Source organism: Cryptomeria japonica, chromosome 1, assembly GCF_030272615.1.
Source record: "Cryptomeria japonica chromosome 1, Sugi_1.0, whole genome shotgun sequence".
NCBI lineage: Eukaryota > Viridiplantae > Streptophyta > Pinopsida > Cupressales > Cupressaceae > Cryptomeria > Cryptomeria japonica.
Window position 1 is genome coordinate 457,186,592 of NC_081405.1, and position 23,915 is coordinate 457,210,506.

General features: G+C 37.0%; 1 protein-coding gene across 6 annotated transcripts in view; it reads left to right on the top strand.

Moving 5' to 3' along the window:
* The window catches only part of LOC131064371 (pentatricopeptide repeat-containing protein At1g10910, chloroplastic), a 251,626-nt gene that overhangs the window by 138,830 nt on the left and 88,881 nt on the right, over positions 1 to 23,915 (top strand). For 5 of the 6 annotated variants that reach the window (XM_057998518.2, XM_057998496.2, XM_057998509.2 and 2 more), the window contains one exon: positions 4,831 to 4,930. In XM_057998518.2, the coding sequence (XP_057854501.1) occupies positions 4,831 to 4,930 (100 nt within the window). Of the gene's footprint in view, positions 1 to 4,830; positions 4,931 to 5,275; positions 5,776 to 23,915 lie in introns of those variants that run through there. The other variant, XM_057998525.2, reaches the window with a different exon arrangement.

Here is a 23,915-nt window from a genome sequence, read left to right on the forward strand (position 1 = left end):
AATATAATGATATGAAGTCAATATCAATGCTATCACGGGTCTAGCATTAAGGCATAAAATGATCTTGATCAATATATATATGTATATGCGCTAGGCGCAATGCAACCGAATGATTATCTCTGTTTTCCTAGTATATCCGATATGAATTTGCAATGTTCTTGTTGATATGCTTGCTGTGTCTGATCCTGGTCCTTAAACTAATGAAATTACCTTCCAAATATTTCTTAGAATGATACGGTGGTCTGCTGTTCTATATGCGTCTTTGTGAATGTGCAGAGGTATATGAGGATATCACTCACTGTGATATGTTGCTATCCCTAATCTTAAATTATATGCTTGCAACAATAATTAATGGTGCTGTTTCCAATATGATTGTATTAGCTTGCAATGGTGGTGCTGTATCTTATTTTAATCCTGAAATGTATGCAACCTGCTTTGACACTTAGCCAACAGATGCTTTTAATGAGCAGATCCACATTGGGATACAAGAATAAAATTAAAAACAACTTTCGATCCCCCGAATTGAATGATAGAACTGCCTTCTTATATCTTGTACTTGGGATGAGGAATCACGTGTAAAGGACATGACTCATGTCTCTTCTTAATCGCATCACTCCATAATACTTCAAAATGCTGCATTAATCCATTTCGGGTTTGTATACAATAGTCAACACACCCATTCATTATTGCTAATCATTGACAATGGATTGTCTTCATGTCTTTTCACAAGGACATTAGTTTATGTTTAACATAGGTAGTCATTATTATTCTTATTGATCACTGTTTATTCCATGCCGTATTTCTTCTTATGATATTGATTGTGGATGATAATTGATTATTACTGCTATTTAGATATCGGTCCAATCATTATCTTCTATTATGATCAGTTCATGCCTTAGCCGGTCGATCTTTGAAATATTGATGACCGATGATGATCTTCACCATTAATTCTGCTTGGTGACTATACATATGTTTGTTTAGTCTTCTTCCTTCTTGATTGTGATATGGATTCTCCTTGTCTTTGGTTGATATTGCTGTTATTCTTCATTGATCAACGATTTGTATTGTTATGGTTCTGCATTGGATATCTTTGATTTTGCTGATGACAATTGATTCTCGATCTGGTTTGCTCTTCACAGTGATGCTTATGGTATCTTTGATCATCCAACCCTTCTCTTTGCCGATTGTCCATTGACAACATGTCGTGTTGATTACTCTTTGTAAGTATGGTCGATATGCAGCGATGGTCAACTTCATGTAACCGTATTAAGCATGATGATCTCCAATCATACATTTTACCTCTCACAATGACTTAATCATTCTTATTGATCAGCTTGGTATGATAATTTGTTAATTTATAGTTTTGAGTCTGGATTATAAAGATATGATTGTAATAGATCATTCATTTCTTTGTCTACTTCCTTTAATGACCTTTCGATTCATTTTGCAATTTTGTCTCTTTTAGAGACTTCACAAAATTGAAGAAGTACTAACGTTGTAAGGTTAAGTTGGGTACATTACACATTCCGAGGTTGTGAGGCCATACCAAAAAGTGTCATACTCGTAACACAAGGAATTGTCAAAATTAATTGTGAGGGCATTAGTAATATTAATTGTATTAACAATATTAAATTCTATTAATAATAAAATGTGATTCACATATTACTAAATAATTTTTGTATAATAATTTTCAATATTAATTTGTGAATAATAATAATATTTAATAATTAAATATTAATAAATATTAATAATAATATTTAATAATTAAATATTAATAATTTCAAATAATCATTTGTTGATTATATTAGTTTATAATAATAATTGTTTCATTTAGATTATAAATAACGATCAAGGAGGGGACATGACAACCTCAATCAAATGAACTTTGCCTTTTTGCAAGCAATGATATCCAGGCTCCCATGGTTCTTTACATGAGAAGCATAGCTTCTTCCTCCTCAACTCATTCGTGGATTCTTGATTTGCTTTTGGTGAAGTGTTCTTCTACTGATTAAAGCCCTTTTTATTTGATTTCCAAGAGCTGAAATTCTTCTTTTGTGGGTGAAAGGATAGTGTCGTCTCAAGGTCAAGAGCTAATCCAATGGCGTCATGCAAAGTGTTAGGTTTATGTGTGCTGACCAATCCCCTTAATCTGTCACTCAATTAATCACAAACAACATGGTGACTCTTCTTTTTGACATGTCGAGAACCATGACCGCAATCTTTGGGAACTCATTAATATATGCTTCTACATGTCCAACCTATTAAGTTGAGCCAAGTTCCGGTAGTAAGCCTCTAGTAAGCTCTGTATTCATGTTTAATAGCTTGAAAATCTAGTTTCCCTTGAAAATTGCATCGGATTTTACATAGTTTTTCTATATTAGTTGTCAAAGTTAGATCTGGTTTTTCAAAGGTTTCCGTCTATTCACCTGAATATGCTGTTTTAGATAAATTAGTTAGTTTCTTTCTTCCTCTATCTCCCATTTTTTCCCCTTTTTTATCTGAAAGTTGAAGCCATAAACAACATCATGACAAAGAATACTTTGATGAAGATAAGACTGTAGAGTCATAGGGAACTTGTAAAACCAAAGCTGATTTTATCTAACCATGTAAGTCCCCTTGTGTTTCCAGCAAAAAACATTAAATCACTGAGCTATCCCACTGTCATGACCTGACGATTGGGACCTTGAGGTTGTCCCCATTGATCAATTAGAACAGCATCAGGGATTCAAGAGAGGATAGAACACTCAACAAGAACATTCTATTCTGTGTTTACCAGAGGGAGTTGGTTATCCGACTTTAGCCACGTCAAAACATCCCTCTCAATTCATTTTCACAATTATACTTCATGCCAACATTATCATCAATTCAAGTGCAATTATTCTTCCTCCAGAGCAGATCTAATTCAAGGAGCGGCAAATTACATCAAGGTATCTTCATATTATGTTTCAATTATGATTTCATGATGGATTATATGTGATTTATCATGTTATTGCATCAACACATGAAGGACTTATCCTAAGAACATTGCATCACCTATTGAAGGTATAATCATTTACATTCAAGCATTTCAACCTTGCCCTCAAAAGGCAAGCTTTTCCAATTTAGTCCAAGTTCAATTTCTATTTCAATTAGGGTTAATTCCAAACTTAGGGTTTGACCTAAGGCAAATCCCTATCCACAAACCCCTTTCTTTCCTTATTGTGTGTAGTTATAGGTATCCAGTGGAGCTGGGAAGATCAAAACAACATCAAGACCCAAAGACAGATTATCTAGCCAAATTTCAACAAATTGTGCCTAGATCAGGGTGCCTAGTGCCACAGTCCTCTAGGACCAGGGTACGTAGCGCCCTAGTCCTCCTCAGTCAACCTCAGATTTGGTAGGAAACTCTCAAGCAGTCTTAGATTTCATCCTTTCAGTTTGCAAGTCAACCCAGTCTCTGGGACTAGTGCGCCTAGCACCCTGGTCCTGCCAGTTTGAGCTCAGATTTTGGTCACAGGTGCACAACAAAATTCCATTCTTAGATATGTACTTGTTGTCTCAGTTCTATTAAGTTATCAGTTTGTTGTCTTACTATTTTAGTCACTTGTATTCATCTTCTTTACATAGTTTCACATCCTCTCACATTTTGCACATTCCCTTTCGTAGCAGCAAAGGAATAGAAACCCTAAAAGTATTTCTTGACTCTCTTTCACAAGATTTAGTTAAAGAGAATCACTCCTTTAGGTGTTTTTCGTATTCCAATGTATGAATGAAAGTGGAGTTAGGTCCTAATACTACCCGATTCCATTTTTATCCATTACAGCTCCTCGCATTTAGATCTCAGGTTTTATAGTTTGAAAAATAAAGCATATAATTTACCTTGCAAAGACCTATAATATTTTTTTGGCCATGATTCAAGTTTGTAAAGATCTGAAAAATTCTTTGAATTTTCTTTTCAAAGACCTACTTGTTTGACCCATGATAGAGCTGCATTCATGATTTTTTCAATTGTGTGATTACTGTATTTTTTATTGTTATGTGCATAGATGCAATGGTGTACATAGGTAAGTAATAGTCTTTAGGTAAAGATTTTTAAATAGAGGACTATACTATGTATTACACTATTACCACATTAGTGATATCTAAAAAGTAACTTATAATTAAGATACAGACACCTAATAACTTTCCATTTAATAATAAATAGAATCTACACTCTTTGAAGTGTGTGCCATATGATTCTCTCAAACTCTGTGCATCCATTTTTTCCAGAATGATCTTTCATTGTTCTTTTCCTGCCATATGTTATCTGGTTCTTCACATATCTAAGATCTAGCATACCATAAGCTGTGCCTTCTCTTCACAATTTTGAAATGAAGAAATGACAAGGGATTGCAAATCACATAGCCATTTATATTCAGTTATCTGCAAGAAGAGAGAACATTAATTTCATCACTTGAAACATGGATTTCGCAATAAAGACTGAATTTTACATAGATTTGTGATGTTTTTACCACCCTTTGCAATAATATATTGCAAATGTCAAATATCTTTGATCGTCTTCATAGAATTCTCCTATCCTTTGCTGCAACTTTTAAAAACTATTATCACATTATATTAGGAATGCATACGTTCAGATTTATTTGTAAGGATATAACTAGAGGCTGAGTGTACACTTTTGAGTTTAAGGGAAGAACTGAGATGTTTAACAATATAATGATTGAAAACGAGCTCTTGGTACAACATATGCTAAAAGAGACTAGTATTCTAGATAAGTTTTCCTATCGTAAATTGCAATTGCTGACTTGTCTTGAGTAATCTCTTAGAAATTTGTATGGCTATGTTAAAGTGCAGATGCCATATTGCACAATAATGCATGGACTTGCCGAGGCCGGTAAAATAGAGGAGGCCCAGAAGGTATTTAATGAAATGAAGATCAAGGGAATAAAATCAGGTATTTTTGTTCAAAAATGTAGAATTGCATCTCTTACTTTTATCTTTTGGTTTGTGGGGTGAGTAAATGTTTGCTATAATTCACTATTCATTTTGAAAGAAATTTTAGAAGATTAACAAGCTTTGAGAATAGGAAAATGAAGAGTTACCCTATCCCAAATTTCAAAAAGACATCAATTTTATTTAGTGCAATTTTATGTTCATGATTCTAATTAATTTTTGAGTTCCATTTGAGAATCAATTTTCCTATCTTATTGTTGTTGAGGTTCCCTTTCTTTTTTCTTTTAATCTAGAATGTGTATTTGTTCAACTTCATTAAATATTAATAAATATTTTTTATTTCCAGAAGGCTGAATCACAAGAAGCTGAATGGAAGGTGGTTACAAGGAAGAGAGACGAGGAAAACGGATGAATTGAACATTTTTTGAGCTTATGAATTGACAAAAGATAGCATCTAAGTTCAATTTTGAATGATCCCTTCAGATTGCCTCTTTAGAAGGTAGCTCCAAGAGTTGGGTACTCATCGAAGAGATTGAAATGGAGTATTTGGAAAGCATTCTACAACAGCAAGACAATGAATGTATATGATGTAGTGAATCATGATCCTGAATTTTCTTCTTGATTGAACAAGAAATAAGTTGTGAAGAATCTTGAAATTAGGAGGGAGTGGAAATGTTAATTTATTTGGAAATCATGATATATTTTAAGTACAAATTTTTGAGATGGTTAATTCTCCACCAAGATTTAGTGGGCAAGGAAAGACTAAAAAAATTAGTGTTATAGATTCTTTATGCAGCCATGTGATTAGCAAGTATAATTTTGAGAATGTAAGTTGGAGATGTCTAATTGTTTGTAATGTCCCATTTTTTGGGTTCTCTTGTAGTGCAATTGAAGCTAATTTTCAGGGTTTGTGTTAGCTAGGTTAGAGGAGCATTTCAATGTTGCCAATGTGCTCAGGTGTCTTATTGGAGACGTTTGACACTTTTTGAAGGGTTTTCTGACAATTTGTCTGTACTTACTATTTAGAGTAAGTGTCAATTTTGGAGAACGACTTGGTAATTGGAAGAGTTACTATTTTTGGATAGTTGGTGATTGCTTGAATTGTTGATATAAGGTGTTTTGAGATATTATTTCAAATATTGTCAAAATAAAAAGTTAAATTTAATATTTAACTAACGTTATTTAATTTAATAAAGTGATTTTATTGGCAACTTAGGGAGACATAAGGTGAATTTAAAATTGAATTTAAAGGTTGGACAACCCTAATGAGGGAGTTGAGCTTGAAGTTTATAAATGGGATTTTGGAGCTCATTTGGAATATGTTGAAGATTGTAATTTATGATATTTTGCTCTGATTGAGAAAACCTTGTGTGGTTTTGGAGTTGGACTTGATTCAACTCAACCTTTTGGAGGATGGAAATCCTTTTAAAGATGATCAACTACGGTAGTGAGAGATCCTTTGTGGTTGGTTCGGTGTGGCTCATTCGAATCTACAAATTGTGCATGAATAGTTGAAGAAATTCAAAGTTGTTCTTGTTTAGTATTTCTAGGTTTGCAAGTTTAGATTTTGTAATGACATTTTGAGCTATGTGTGGGTGTGTGTTGGGAAGTGAAATATCTCAGATATTTTAATCGCAAGTTGCTAGGTTTTATCCCCATCCATCCCATATTTTTATAGTAGAGACGAAAGGGGAATGGATATCCTTGCTAGGCATTTAATTTGAACAAATCAACTAGGAACTATTTGAGGCTTATTTTGGCATTGATTCCACAAGAAGAAAAATTGGATAAAGATAAACAAGAAAAGACAAAACTTAGTGCATTGAAGCCAAAATCAATAAAAATCGAGTCTATTGAAGATTCATGTAGCATCCGAAGTGATTGAATTCTACTTAGCACTTTCAAAGGGAGAATCATAGCATTTTATTGTCTACACATGCCAAAAGAGTGAGCGCTCAAGCTAAAGACAAAAATCATGACTTATTTCAGATAGACAAAACTCAATGCCTCTTCAACCTATGCATGGAAGAAAAGGATGTTTATGGGAGGTGCTTCAACTTTCTATAGTCTTGTCTCTTCCCTAAAGGATACATGGTGAAGGAAAATGTAGCCCGTTATTACTACTTAGTGGCATCCAAAGAGATTCAAAGAGGAGATTGAGAAAACGATCAAGGAATTATTGAATATGGGACACAATGTACCTAGATCAAGTCCCTTTGCTTCTTCAATATGTAGATGTGCATTGATTACTATGCACTTAATAAAAAGACCTTCAAATATAAATATTCTGATTCTTAGGATCATTTGGATGAGTTGCATGGTGTAGTCTATTTTTTCGAAGATTGGTCTTTGTTCTTGGTACCATTAGATCAGAATTTGGGAGAAAGACATTCACAAAACAACTTTTAGGGGTCATTATGGCCACTATGGGTTCCTGGTGCCCTTTGGTTTGACCAATGCTCCTGGTACCTTTCAATCTTGCATGAACCACACCTTCAATAAGCAATTGTGAAATTTTTTAGTTGTATTTTTTGATGATTTTTATATATAGCAAGACTTAAGAGGATCATCTTAGGCACCTTGATGAGGTGTTGGGTATCATGGAGGCACAATACTTGTTTGCCAAATCTTCCAAATGTGAGTTGGATTGACAAAGATACTTGGGGCATGTAATCAGTGCGGGTGGTGTTGGTTGAAAATTTTGTAAACTTGGGAAGGCATGCAAAATTATGGTTTCAGCCACAATGTGTGAGTTTAAAACTCTCCTAGTTCTAAGAGAAGGCTCCCCCTTTCCTACTTCTGAATTACAAATTAACTATAACTTATAAACACTATTTTAACTTGGATGAGACAACATCCTTTTCTCTTTTTTCAGAAAAAGATGATATTCTTTTCTCTTTTTTGAAAAGAAACTACAACTAGAATAACAAATTTAGGAACTTAAGAAATTTCAACAATTATAAAGATGCTTATAAAAGGAAGCAAAGTTTCCATGAAAGCGCAAAGTCTTCCGTCGCTTTTCCAGAACAGGAATGTAGAAACAAAAGCTCAAAGTCTTCACTCGTCTACTATCCTATCAACCTTCCAAAATGATTAGCATAATAACAATATACAACATACAACTCAAAGTTTGTCAATATGATGCACCTCTAGACTGCTATGAATAGGAACAATTACAAGCACAAAGTCTTGTAACTTTTCTCTATTATGAACACATAACTATGCTAATTTAATCTCAATATTTGCAGCACAAAGTCTACAAGAAATTAGATTAAATCTCTTTCCAACAACCTCACTAGAATCTCAAGTATATGTACAAAAGTATATTATTGTGACATAAGAACATAATGAATATATGAACAAAGCCTCAACACAAAGTTTGAAACTCAAATGTCCTCTTTATATTGCTTGAAAATCCAATTTACAAGTATAAAACACAATCTTTATCGCTGTAAATTTCTGTAGAGTTTTCTTGCTTGTCAAAAAGCTAAAAATTACCTAGAGCACTCTCCACATTATAGGAGAGGGGCTGAGAGCAAAAAGTGGGAGAATTCCAACTAACTAAGAATTATTCCACAACTAAATATAACTAACTATGACTTATTCCAAATTATGGTCCTACTGTCTTTCAACTTGTAATTTGTTTACATGTAATCACAATTTACAAGAATACAAGTAATGTGACTACTTGTCGTTCTCTATTCTTGGCCATGAAAGTTTGAAATTTGCTAATTGATTCCTGCAATTCATCAAGATCTGGACCTACTGTATTCCTTGCAACAACAACAGTTTTGATGATGACATCGAAATATCGTATTGTTGCTACTCTATGTTGTTCAAGAACAGTTTGCATCTTATTAAGGAAAACTTGGCAATTTACAAATCTATTGATTGAAGCCACTATAAACTGTTCAGATTTAAGCTCCTGATGAAGCCTTGACACCAACTTAGAGAGTATCACATTTTGAGGAAGCAACTCTTCGTCTTGACTTACCATCTTTGCAAGACATTTTCTCGAAATTGGAAATAATATCCCGCTCCACTTCAGTACTTATTTCTAGAACAACTTCTATATCTTTAATTAGGTCCTTGACAACTAATGATTTATGGATCATAAGTTCTTCAAATTCAATGTACCTTTCTCTATTTGGTATCACGGTGTTTTTGCACATGATTTCTAACTTTACTTGATCCATTTTATGCCAAACTTTCAAATCTTTTTCAATTGATTCTAGACACTGCTTAAAACAATTTAGAAGTTTGGTTTAGCTTTATTTTTGCTGCCTTCACATTAACCAGCACCTGTAAAGCTTTCTTCACCACTTGAGTACTTCAACTTGCCACTTGGTCTACCTAAGAAGTCAATGTAGCAAGAACACTTTGCAACGTCAAGAAAATCGTTGCAAACATTGTGACACCAGCTCTCACCAAATCTCTCCCTTGGGTGTGCTGTCTCATCAAATTTAGAACCCAAGGGTGATTGTAAATATATTTGGTGATCCTTGCATTTTCCACAACTGGAGTCACCCACTCAAGTTTGCTTATATCCTCCAAAACAAGGTCAAGGACATGTGCTGCACAAGGTGTCCAAAAAAGAGTGGGGTTCCTCTCTTGGAGGATTCTTCCTGCAAAAGAAGTTATTCCTAAGAAATATGCAACCAAGTAAAACAAAGCCACAAGTACAACAAATGAAAATATTGGTAATGCCTAAAGGTGATAATTCAAAAGGATTCTACCCGTTGACACATATGCTGCTGCATTATTTGTGATGATTTGCACCACATTCTCTACCCCCACCTCCATCACAACCTGCTCCAACATTCTAGACAATGTTTCTGCATTTTTCACCTTGCTGGAGGCATCAACTGATTTCAAGAACACTACATTGTCCTTGCAAGCAACCAAAAAATTTATAATTGTGTGGTTCTTGCCATCTGTCCACCCATCAGAAAGAATGGTGCAGCCATATTTTGCCCATTCATTTTTTTGTTCCTCTACCACTTCCTTTGCCCTAGCAACAACATTTGTGAGCAACCTACAAGAACAAAGTGAAATTAGTTCTTAGTACACAATTTTGATTTAATAAACAAGAAATCTACAAGACAATTAAAAATGAAATCAAGTGGACTATTTAGTAATTTAATAACCTCTCACTCAACTCCTTGCGAGTAGGGGCCTTGTACCCCATTCCTACAACTGTCATTGTGGTCACCAAATTCAGCCAATAAGGTTTTCCACCACATTGAATGGAATGTTTTTGAAGTACCAAAAATCAGCACTTGCAATGTGGCATTTCTCATGTGGCTCCCTATTCCATCCAGTGGCCTCTAATGATGGTTGTGCTCTAGGTGTGTTCCTGGGCACAAAATAGTCACCTATGGACCCTGATCATGATGCACTAGTGGCACTGGCACTGCTAGAGCCAGGTACTCTACTAGAAGAACCAGATGCAATGGGTGAAGTGGTGGTGGGTTTGCAGATACGTGGGCCACGCCGAGAGCCCACTATGCTCTGAAGTTGTAATGTCCCCTACTAGGATTTGGCCTATTTTAACCATAATTAACCCATCTCAACAAGCTTATGACCTAACTAGATTGATAAAGTAACAATTCCATCTCGACATGAGTCAAATCAGTGATATTCCATAGTTCAATTGATTTATCAATTATTAAATTCTTCATTCACTATACTAGGTAATTACTTTAATCATTCATAATGCTAAATGGGAATGTCAACCTTTATCACTGCTTCAACTTTAAAGACGAAGAGGATGGTCTTTGTTATTAAAGAGCTTGGATACCACAATCAAATAGGTTCCCTCAAGATTTACAGGTTGCTGATTCTCATCCTATCTTGGGACTTAACTTCTTAAACACTGATAGTATTAACAAGAATTATTTAAATATAAACATATTCTTCTTACTATTTATTATCTTATGAACTGTTTTTTTAATTTACAATCTAATATATAATATATGATTCTTATTCTGATTTGATCATATAAATCAATCAATAAATAAGTTAAATAATATTATCAATTATTTATATATTTGCTAATAACCTATTATTAATACTACTAGTGCTTAAAACATTATTAATTATGAGTATATTTAGTGTCTGTAATGGCAGACAGATTTGACACATGTCAGATCTGGTCTGCCACTACCATGAAATTATATATTACTATAATACATATTTTCAGACTATTTTAATACCATTATTGAAATTCTGCATGAAGACAATATCGGGCTTCATATACTAAGCATACAAATTAAGCACATCCCCATGCATACCATTAGGAACAAGGATGTTCCGCTTGTAATTTAATAATAGTTATGATCTGATCCAATCCTCCCTCCTATTCTCTGCCATACATCTCCTTATTTGAGCTTTTTCCCTATTTCCATTACTATGTCTGACTAATAAGGTTACCGCCTGAAACTTAATGACAGTTCTGATTTGGTCTATATTCCTGATTGTTCGTTGCCATGCCATTTATTTCCCTTCATGGATGTTGATAATGAAAGATGGCCCATAAGACGTTCTAGTATTTTTCTTCCCTCCCCTTTAATTAATTCCCACGAATTCTTTATATAGTGGGAGAGGAATCATTCAAAAGACATGTTCACTTCTTTTAGCAATCGCTGCCTTTAATCTAAAGTGCCTTTCCATAATATACTTTGTAATATCCCACTATTTTTTTTTTGTTTTTTCAGGCCAATAGCAATTCATCCACAACAATTACCCGTTAAGGTTAGAGTAATAAGCAAAACAACTAAAGGGAACCCTTCCACCTTTTGTTCACCGAGAGCCCAGACTGGGAGGGTGAGAGCATACGGTGTTCCGGGGATCGTCAGCATCAATAAACAAACTAAACATTACAACTGCATGGGCGGCAAGCCATCCCCTTCTGCTTATCTAGCAGGATAGAAACTAAACTTCTTGGCGGTGAATCGACCAAGGGAAAGATTACAAGAAATAGAAGTTCAATCACTCTACCGCGTATTTTAGCGGGAGGACATTACATTAACAATCACTCTACCACATATTTCAGCGGGAGGACCAAAACATTGAACTTTATCACTCGACCACTTATTCAGCGGGAGGACATTACATTTAAACATCACTCTACCGCATATTTCAGCGGGAGGACTATTTATCAAAGAAAACTGAATTACAAAACTGAGAAGGCGGCAAGCCAGCCTCTTCCACTTATGCAGTGGGAATTACAAATAAAAGCAGATAGAATGGGATGCTCAGTACTGCTGAAACAATCCTTACAATATGGAGATGAGATGAGAAGATTAACTGCAGATTTCTACACAATACTGTAATTTTCTGTTACACTGCTCTGCAGGCTAAAAGTACAGTTCCAGTAGCCCATGAAAACATGAAAATACTCATAACTCACTCAATTTTTACCCGGATTGATTCAAATCAAGCCCAATCCCACCATACATCCAATACAATGACAACCAATCACAGCCACACCCCAAACAACCCTCTTTTTATTTTGCACGCATCCCAATGCAACCCAAAAAAACCCACGCCTAGACTAGGAATTTCGATTTTGCATAATTAAATCAATACTCAAACAAATGTGCTAAAAACTTACAAACTTATATGCCAGTGCTGGGAAGGAAGATAGGAATAATACCCATAACTATCAGACGCTCCAGTAGAGAGATGTGAGCAAAAATGTGTTTCAGCCACAGGCAAAACCAGCAAGTCCAGAATCGTTGCAACACCAAGATGTCTATGGCAAAGCTCTGAAAACGATAGAAGAATACAAGGCACAACTAGGTACTGTATTTCAAGTACGAAACCGGGTAGCACTAGGGAGACGCACTCCGAAGCCTCAAGTTCTGTCCCCAATCCGGCAGCATAACATTACAGATTTTCAAGATGCTGCAAATAGGAACCCAAGCCTCATATTTATAACTTCATTCATCAAACTCAAATGACATCCCTCCAAATTTCACGCTTGCATTTGAATTTCATTTCCACTCACATGTGGACCCAAGTGTAGCGCCCATTCTCCTAAGTCAAAACTCACGCCCAAGAAGGGGGAGGACCCACGTTGGACACTTAGGCACAAAAATGGCGATGTAAAGTGAAATAATATCCCTTTTAAAAAATATTTCACATCCCATAAAACAATTGAATTTCGCTCAAATTTAGGATTAAACAAGCATTAATCCCAAATTTAATAAACCAGTAGCCAATAAATAGATTAATTAAATATTAACCTTAGGAAAGGAAATAATATTTAATTATGTTGCAAATGTCTCCCGTACTGATCATTATCACCTCCAAGATGAAACTGAGCCCAGATGACCACAAACTGCTGCAGAATTCAGACCCCTGTCTACTGCCAAAAATAGAAATGTGCCACTCAGCCACTTACTAAAAATAGTAAGTCAAGAATTAATGCTCAGAAAAATATGATCATCGCGTCCAGAGGCAAAGCAAGGAGTGCTCGGTCGGACAATGGCACCAGAACGGTCATCCCCTGACTTACTAAAAATAGTAAGTCCTCGTTTCATCGATGCTAGACCCTGATTACTCATTCCACCTAGCCTACGGGTCTCAGGAATAGGCTAATGGACCTCTGAAAGAACATCAGTGAGAAGGGGACATTACATACTCGATGAGGTTTGTTATCTCAATAACAACCACGTATTAGTTGTTAACATTAATATGTTGATAGGACACATCTGACCTTCTTCATAATAATTGGTTTGCTAATTAGATCGTGTCTTTCGGGTTATTTAGGACGCATCGGTGATTAGTTTGCTTGTGTAATTGTCTCCCATCGAAACCTAGTAAACCATTGCCTATTATTGCTGACGATTAACATTAGACTTACCTAACTAATTTATTATTGATATTGACTACTTATCATTGTCTACAGCTTAGGGGACAACTTTGACACCTGCAGTCCCCTTAGTCTTTATTTATTCTGCAGGTTATTGATGAGGATGAAGGCAGCTTTTATATTATTTTTGTTACATATATTTTCTGACTTTATTTATTATTATAATTGTTTATAATATAATATTAATTTATTTTATTTGGATATTTCAAAAATATTATTTATTAATAAATATTAATAATAATATTTAATAAATAAATATTAATAATTTCAAATAATCATTTGTTGATTATATTAATTTATAATAATAATTGTTTCATTTAAGTTATAAATAATGATCAAGGAGGGGACATGACAGAAGTGTTTCTTGTTCCTCTTCAATATCAATAGAAGCACATTGAGATTCAGCTATGGTTGATCTCATGGCTAGCTTTACCCTCTCCCTCTGCAATTTCTTCTCTTCCCCAACTGCAAGTAGGGCATTGTTGACGTGTATTTTATACACAATCATACACAGAATAAAATACCAATAGGCATCTTATCCTCTCTTGAGAAAATAGTCTCTAACTGCTGAAGATCTGCACAAAGGATCAGTTAGGTAGACTCCAAGGTTCTTTTAGTAGGGTCTCTACGTGTGGACAAGCTTTTAGTGGTATGATGTGATTTGCTGTTTCCTCCAAGGGGCCTTACGTATTCCAAAAGTTCAAAGATTTTCTAAACTAAAGAAACTTTCAAAAATAGCAAAAGGAGTAGGGTTTAAAAGAGGTCTAATCTAGCCTAATCCTATGAATGACTTAGTATGGACGAGACTTGGCAAGATTCAACCAACTTCAATTTCGCCATAAGATAACAACTCAATTGAAATTAGTGCGATCTTCTAAGGTAATAAAATGATACTCAATGCATCAAAGATCAAGGACACTACTACGAAGGTACATATCCAAAATACAATAATGATTGAAGATTAAAGGACTCAAAGTTTTCTCCAGTCGACCACGCAAGGCGCTCTTACAATCAGCAAGAAGCTAGTGGTTTGGATTACGAATCCTACCAAATATCAAATCTCATACTTAGTCTTTCAACTTAACAAACTACTTTGATTGAGCACGATTCAAGTAGATCAAACAACCATGAAGATAACTCAAGAAATTTGCAACAAAACACCATAACTTCAATATATTATTGATTTCCAAGTCATCATGTACAACAATTGCTTGAATTTCTCTCTTCAAAACTCAATCTTGCTACAAAATAAAATTGCTTCTAACTCTAATCTCTCTTACATCAACTATTGACTATTACTCTATTCCTCTATTACACTATTGCTCAATGAAATGAAAAATGGGGGTATATATAGCATCCCCAGTTACAATGAAAGGTCTAGATTGAAAGTAAATCAACGGACAAGAGCATGACACCTAAACCCTAATTAGGGTTTGTTACAAATGACCTCCTTTTTACTGAACAATATTAAATACATAGCCAAATATTAAATTTGGCACAAAAACCTAGGAGGTATCAACCAATGAGAAATAAGATGTCATGTCATCTGTAACAACCTTTCATCTAGAATCTTATTCCCTTTCCAATTCTCTTTCTTAGCATATGTAATGAATTTTGTCACGATTCCTTCGATTTCTGTGATTGGAATCTCGGGAAGATTCTTCATACTCTCCTCTAAGTGGATAATCTGATCGAATGCATCTAGAAGAGTTGCGTCCCATGAAGGTTCAAGTTCCTTCGTTCTTTCAATCAGGAGCATGGTGGAAAACATCTGATCATACTGCTCATCTGTAACATTTGCGTCCTTGCAAAAGATGATCTTGATTCTATCCTCAAATTCCTGCATATCCACATCTGTCTCGACCTCGATCCTTCTGCCAAGAATGGTACGAAGTACCTCAAATACTCTGTCCTGGATCGGATTGATCACTTCCTCAAGTTGGCCACATCTAACACTGATGTCTTCAAAGAAAACATTCTTCATATGGAGTAAGGTTGACCACTGAAACAAACTGTGAGAATCACCCTCCAAGATCTTCTCCTGCGCTAAAATTCTTCTTGATGTGTGTCTTATAACTTTCAAGACAGGAATGATAATGTCCTTGGTATGGGCAAATGCAGCTACTGTTATCATCAAATTGTGGATTATCTCAAGAACTTGGATAGCCTGATGAATGATCTTCATCATCCTTGTAACAAACTCTATAGCCACTGTGTGAGACCTATCCATCCAACTACATGTACGTTGAACCAGGTTCCTGAATCTTTCTGCTTCATTGATTGATTGAAGTGGCAATGCCTGCACTGGTGATCTAACTGGATCCTGACGTCCCAAAGGTTCATTGATGTGACTGAAATATGTCCTCCATGCACCGACCTCTCTCTCAAGCTTTCTGTTCTTCTCCATTTCTTCTCTAAGCTTGTCTTTCAATGCCTCAAATGAATCGGTAGCATCATCTAAAGTCTGCTCTACTGTAGGTGGTCCTAACTCAAAAGTCTGTATATCATATTCTTCTGCTAGGATTTCACCTTCATATTTGTCTGCTGCCGGTGTAGCTATCTGCAATTTCCTAGATCCAGTCTCATCTCGAATCATCTTGGACATCTTGGTAGCCTTCTTCTTCTCTGTTACTTCATGTGAACGTCCAACAAGGCTCTCTAAATCAATTGCATTGTCCTCGTCCTCTACTACGATCACCTTAGTCAATCTTTCCTTCAACCAATTTGGGATATTCGATCTTGTCTCTTGAACTTGAATCTCTTTATGCACTATTTCTTCTTCTCTGGGAGGAGATGTTATTTCATTGTCTTCTTTGTCTTCATCTAACTCATAGTCTTGGAGAGATCCATCTGGTGAACCATGCTGTGCCTGTCCTTCCTCCTGCCTGTCATTCTGTACCATAGACTCCATGGACTCTTCTACTTGAATTGTTCTATTCTCTGATCTAGAAGAAGTACCTGGTGCCTGATCTTTGTTGGCCCCTTGCTTTTTCTTGGAAGACTCTTTCTTTTCTGACCTTTCTTTTCTCTTCGAACCTCTTGGATGGAGATTGCCCTCACTGGCACATCGAAGGTTACCTTCACCTGAATTCCTAGGATTAGGATTGCCTTCACTCACACTGGCTCCACCTTCGGCTGATTTCTCTTCCAAAGTGAAAGACGTAGCTATGCCTTGTTCTCTCAACTTCTGATGCTGAACGTCTACCCATCTGCGAGTACAAGACAAGACTGGTGCCATCAAAGCATCTAAATCCACGACCTCGGGCTCATTCCAATCCAACCTTATTGTTTTGCTTTCTCTATCATAGGAAGACTGGATATGTCTGCCATTGTCCTGAGCTTGGTCGGCCACTCTGTAAATCCTGCATTTCCTGATGAAATCCAAAGGTAATCTAGAATGCATTTTCCGTTTCACCTCAAGATCATCTAGGAGGTTCATCATAAAATCTTCAATCTGGTACTCATGTCTAAATCTTCTGCCGACTGTCTCCTCTAAATGTCCATGTGGATCAAAGCTATTTCTCCAAGCAAAAGAAGAAAAAGAATACAGGGCTAACTCCTTCTCTGCGTCATCCATGGCTAAAACATTAGGACATACCTCAACTGAATTACCCAAAATAATAGGTACTTGGACTCCATTCTGATGTCTGTGCCTGAATGCCTTTGCATATGCTGCCAACTGTCTTGTTACTTCAAGTAACACAATTCTGTCTGTCGGATACCTCGGCAACATGTATGGAGGTAAAGGACATCCATGCACTCTAATGTAAGTGAATTTGGGAAACTGAATGAACCAAGCACCGTACCTCTTGATGAATTCCTGGGCATCCTGAGATAATCTGTTGTGAATCCCTCCTTGCAACGTCCTCATGATGTTCATCGTGAAGGTGTCATTAACTAACTTGTAGTTTTTCCCTGGCGGATGATGCAAGTAGGCATAGGAATCACAAGCTCTGACCTCGCCGGGTCCTCTTCCAATCATTCCTCTGTGAGGTAGTCCTGCGTACTCAACACTCCTGATCAAAGCATAGATGACGTATGAACTCATGTGGAAGGACTTAGTAGCCCTGAGTCTCCTCAACTGTACGTCTAAGCAATGGCTAATCATCCTAGCCCAATGTATCGTACCTTTACCCTGAACAATCACCTGGATGAAGTAAAACATCCACTTCTCAAAATAGAAGGCATGAGGTGCTCCTGTAACTCGGTTGAGCATGGTAATCAAATCTCTGTACTCCTCCTGGAAATCAATCCTGTGCGGTGTGTTCGGGATCTTGCTTAGACGGGGACGACTCTTGAGTAGCCAGTTCTTATTGATAATGCTTAGACAAGCATCTGGATCATCATCGTACATTGACCTGGCTCCTTCTATGCTCTTGTATATCATGTCCCTGTGCTCTGGAAGATGGAAAGCTTCACTTATAGCTTCCTCTGAAAGGTACGCCAAAGTGTTTCCCTCATTGGACACGATCGTTCTGGACTGTGGATTATAGTGTCGGGCACATTCGATCATCAACTCGTGGCACTGAATAGCTGGAGGAAAACCGGCCGCCTTAATGATGCCACTCTCTATTATTCTCCGGGCGACAGGTGATGGCTTGCCAATGTAGGGGACCTCTCGAAACTTCTTCGTGCTAAAGTTCCCCAAGTTTGTATCTCCAATGTTGCCCCACTTCGACACGATCTTGGTCTCCACTTCCTCGGTCTTCTGATCTTCTTTCATGAGAGCTGAGCGACTGGTGGATGCTCCCGCCTTCGGGGTCGCCATACCTACATAACATTTCATTATGAGAACTATATTTTGCAATGAATAACGTAGATTAGAGAGATAAAGTTTTTAGGAAACCTCATGATAAGTCTTTAGAGTTATCATTTCCTAAAAAAAAATGAAAGATTGAGCAATGAAATTCAAAATTCAAAATTCCAAAACCTAAAATATGACGATGAACAAATAAAGCAATAAAAATCAAATCGCCATACCTCAATAGAGAGCTAACTCTAGAATGCAAAAAGACAAAATTCGCTTAGGCCAAATTGAGGTATGAAAGATCTTCAACGTTATCTCCTCAAGAAATCAATTTCGCCACCTTTGTCTTCAATGTGATCTTCAAGTTCACATTTAACGTGGTCTTCAAATCTTAGCAAATTCGCTCAAATGAAGAGCTATCGCACCACCTTTGATTACTAACGCCACCTTGGATAAATGGAAATTCGCACCACCTCAAACACACTTCGCACTTTCCTTCATCTTCCTCAATTCGCATGTAGAAAGGTAAAATAATGATGTAGAAATGATAGTTTTTACCCCCCTTATATAGCGCTCACATCACAATTCACCCTCAAGGCCGACTTGACAAAATAAAGCAATTTCAAACGATTTTTAAATAAAATAACAAGGCCGACTTACATGCATGAGCGTTCTTATTCGACTTTTAATTATTCAATTCATTAATTAATTAAATGCCTTTTATTTTAATTAATAAATTTCGATTTTTTAAATCAAGGCAAAATAATTAATTAATGCAAAACGCCATATTAAATGCCAATTAAATAGGACTTTAAATTTTATCGAATTTTGGCATTAAAATGAATTTAAAATGGTTTATTTGGCGCCAAAAATTTGAAAATGAAGTGGACGTACCTCATCGCCTTGGTCCCTTGGAGAGGGACAGGAGCGATTCACCATTTTTGTCATGATTCTTGCGTTTTCAACGTTCAACTCCTTCATTTCCACGTTCCAAATCGATCATCTTGTTGGGTTCTTCGAATTAGATTGCCTTGCATGTGCGCATGAGTGTCTTTAGATGTATCATCGCCCTTGTCCCTTGGAGAGGGACAGGAGCGATCTCCATGTTTTCACGTTCATCTTGCATCTTTGATCTTCGAACTTCCATTGCTAGGCGAATAGCATCATTGCTAGTCCATTCCACGCACGTCCCACTTGCTTTCATGAGGTGTTTGGATGTTATAAGGATCATCGCCCTTGTCCCTTGGAGAGGGACAGGAGCGATCCATGTTTTTTTTTCCATTTTGAGCTCAAGTTGGTAACGTTTAACCTTGGTTCATTGTCTATTGCCTTCGAAATAACGTCCTTTACCTCGTCCATCCTCGCCTTGCCTTGACTTTGAAGGAGTATGAGTGTTTTTGATGAAATCGCTTTGGTCCTTGTCCAAAGGACAAGAGCGATATGGACTCCTTAGCTTGATTGATAACGTTTGGGCGTTCAAAACTCTTGCATGTCATCCTCAAAAGACGTCTTGAACCCTTTACAACCTTGTGAAGCCTTGACTCAACGTAATTCTTGCATGAATTGATCAATATACTCAACATCGCTCTGGTCCCTTCCTGAGGGACAGGAGCGAAATTCATCATTGTGAGCTTGTTCTTGTTTATTTCAACTTACAATTATCTTCAACGCGTGTAATGACGTCCTTTCGATCTTTGTGGTAGCTTGATACTTGCTTGTCTCTTGAAATCTATGCCCTAATGGAAATATCGCTCTGGTCCCTTCCCATGGGACAGGAGCGATCTGGGGTCTTAGAGCGCAAATCCTTCCAACGTGACGACCTTGATGCTTGTGTTTGATTAAAAATGTCTTAAGACGTTCCTGCCACCTTGTTCCTTGTCTTGGATCGGTCTTAAACTTGAGGGAAAGGCAACATACTCACTGTATCGCCCTGGTCCCTTGGAGAGGGACAGGAGCGAACTTGCTCTTGTGGTCTTCATTTCACTTTGCTAGCTTCCAAATTTATATTCAATGGGTTCATAATGCGTCCTTCCATTCATTCATGCCTTGGGATCGATTGAAACTTGGCAAGAAAATCATTTATAACAAAAATCGCTCTGGTCCCTTCCTGAGGGACAGGAGCGAACTAGGCATTTTGGGACCCTTGTTGACATTTTAAAATATTCAATTTATATTCACTGAGTTTATTTCACCGTCTTCCTTGCCACCAAACATGAACTTGACTTGATCTTGGCCTGGATTTTACTCTATGAAGAATATCGCTCTGGTCCCTGGGAGAGGGACGGGAGCTATAATGTACTTCACCCTGGTCCCTTCCTGAGGGACAGGAGCGATTTTAGCATTCTGGACCATTCTTCTTCATATTTGCACTTCAAATTATATTCATCTGATAAAACATCTTCCTTTGGACCTCTTCAAATCGTCAAGTCGTCGAAATCCCGCAAGGACAAAGCAAAATTGGATTTGTAGCTCCGGTCCTTCACTGAGGGACAGGAGCGATTTTGCTCCTGGAGGCATTTCTGTGCTCATGAAAATCTTCAATCTATATTCAATGGAAAGATCTCGCCTTTCTCCATCACTTCCAACTTGAAATTCATCTTGACTCTGCAGGGACAGTAAGATATTTGAAAACGAGCTCCCGTCCTTCACAGAGGGATAGGAGCGATTTTGCTCCTACAGGCCAAAATAACATGATTTTACACATTTTAACACTTCACAAGGCGACAACAAGTCATTTCCAATGCCTAGGATCAAAATCAAAAAAGGTCAAAATTTGGTCAAAAATATTCAATCGGACAAAAATTCACATTTCATCTCCAACACTTAGACAAATTTAAGCTTTGCATCAACATTCCAATTGAAAATTAGACCATTCTGGCGAATTCATTGCATTCAAAATTAGCATCCTTCGAAAAGGAAGCTCAAAAGCCCTCAAAACGACTGGATTCTGGCCTGAAAAGACAGAAATTAAAACCGTAAGGGTTGACCCTAAATCCAGACAACTGACTGACTAACAAAATCCTAAAAACGAAGGCGAAAAACGAGGGAAAAAAGAGCAAAAAGAGGGGGTCCCCATTTGCGATGGGGCGATGTGTGAAATGGTCACAACAGGCATTCATTTCTCTTTTTATTTCAGGAGTGGTCCGTATGCATTCTCTAGCATCATGCTTGTCTATGCCAGCAAGGTGGTATTTGAGGCGGTTGATGCCTCCATGAAGTACTCTTTCACACTTTATGCAAATAACTTCCCTAGGTTCGGGTCCCTCATATGCATACCTCCAAGCCCCATCTCTAGCACCTTTAGGACGGGTGCCTATATAACCGGATGGGCATGGTTCTAGTGGCCAATCATGACTTGCCATATTTAATGCTTAGTTAACCTACACATACAAAGTGAAAAAAAAAGTTAACATTTTAGTTAAACAATTTAGCAAACTATCTAAAGTAGTTGAAAAACATTTAGACATCATTTAAAGTTTAAAAAGAAAAAAAAACTATTAGGGTTTGATTTTGTTTTGAAAACTAGGTATTCTTCAAAAAAATAGTGAAAAAATCTACAAAACTTGTCAAAACTACTGTTAAATCTTGTTCAAATAAGTTAAAAAGATTTTAGACTACTTAGGAATGATTTCTAACTCATCTAAATTCAACAAAAAATAAACAAAATGTTTTAAAAAAGCATAGGAAAAAAATAAAAAATCTAACTTGGGAATCTGATTTTTCTTAAAAATCCCCTTCAAATCCACTTGGAATTACTCAAAAATCACTCCAAATCACCTTGCAAGTCACTCCAAGTCAACCTTCCCCCTTCTCAGCCCAAATCCCAATAAAAAACACAAAATGAATATCATTTCTGCCGTTTTTCCTTATCAGGCACAGGCGGCCGAGTTTTTGACTCGGACTCGCCGAGTTTTGGTCAAAAACTTGACGAGTTAATTTTGGTCAAAACTCGGTGAGTAAAAGTCGTTACTACTCGTTGGGCAGAAAAACTCGGTGAGTTTTTGCAACTCGGTGAGTACCCGGCGAGTAGTTCAACTATGCATCATTCCAACATGTGTTTGTTTTCCCAAGTCCACTCTTATGAACCTATAATCAGATAGCTGCATTTACTCTTGTGGCTTATCAATAAGAGGTTCAGCCACCTCTGCATACTTCATCTTATTACTATCCACAACCACTCGTGAAACTGTTTTAGTTTTCTTGGCATCCTTTGGCTTGGATTTTCGAAGCTGTTGAAAGTCAAACACATCAGGAGAAATTTCTTGCTTCCTCTTTGGAATGATTGAACTCAACCATGGTGGCAAATCTAATGAGCTTGCCTCAGTAACAACAACTGCAGTTTGAGTAGAAACAAGCTTAGTCTGTACTACAGTTGTCATTCTAGGGGAGGCCTTGGTCTGAACAACAAGTGTTTGCTCGAATGACAAGTGATGGCAAACTTCAGTCATGAACTTATTGAAGCTTACGACAGAGGTGTCAATCTCGGGAAGTGACATACTTGATAGGATGGTATATGAAGGATTTGTATCAAAAACATTCTCCAAGTTGTCATGTGAGGCATCCATAGGTATCTCTGCTATTGACGATGACACAATAATGCAAATGGATACACTTGGCACAATAGGATCAACATGAACCGTAGAGGAAGAATCAACATCTGTGTCTATTGGAGACATAGGGACATCCAAAGACATTTGGGGAATGGCAGTGTGAGGAGAATCTGAGTTCAAAGTAGTAGGAGATTTTGGAGCATTCTCCTCTTGTTGTTCATCCTGAGGGTCAATGACCTAAATTTGCACTTGAGGCATCTCTTTTCCTTTCAATGATACCTCTTTTGGAGGAATAACCAAAGCTCTTGTACTATTCCCACTTATTTTTTTCGGTTTTCAAGCACAACAATATTACAATGCACCCATTAAAGTTAGGAAATATAATTCCAATGCCACTGAAAAGTAACCCTTCCACTTTCTGATCACCAAGAGCCCAATGTGGGAAGGTGAGAGCATACGGTGACAAGGGGTTCGTTAGCTCTCTAATCTGCTGGAAATTATAATGCAATTACAAAACTGGGCGACAAGCCAGCCCCTTCCACTTTTCAGTGGGATGAAGAACACAAACTTGGCAGTAAACCAGCCAAGTCAAAAAAGCATAATAGAACCAAATCACTCCACCGCTTATGTAGCGGGAGGACTTTTAAATAAAACTATCACTCAACCGCATATCTCAGCGGGAGGACAATATCACTCAACCACTTGCTCAGTGGGAGGACAAAGCTGAATTACAAAAATACAGGCGGCTAAGCCATCCTCTTCCACTTGTTCGGCGGGAAATGCAACATAGAATGAATCGGTCAGTACTACT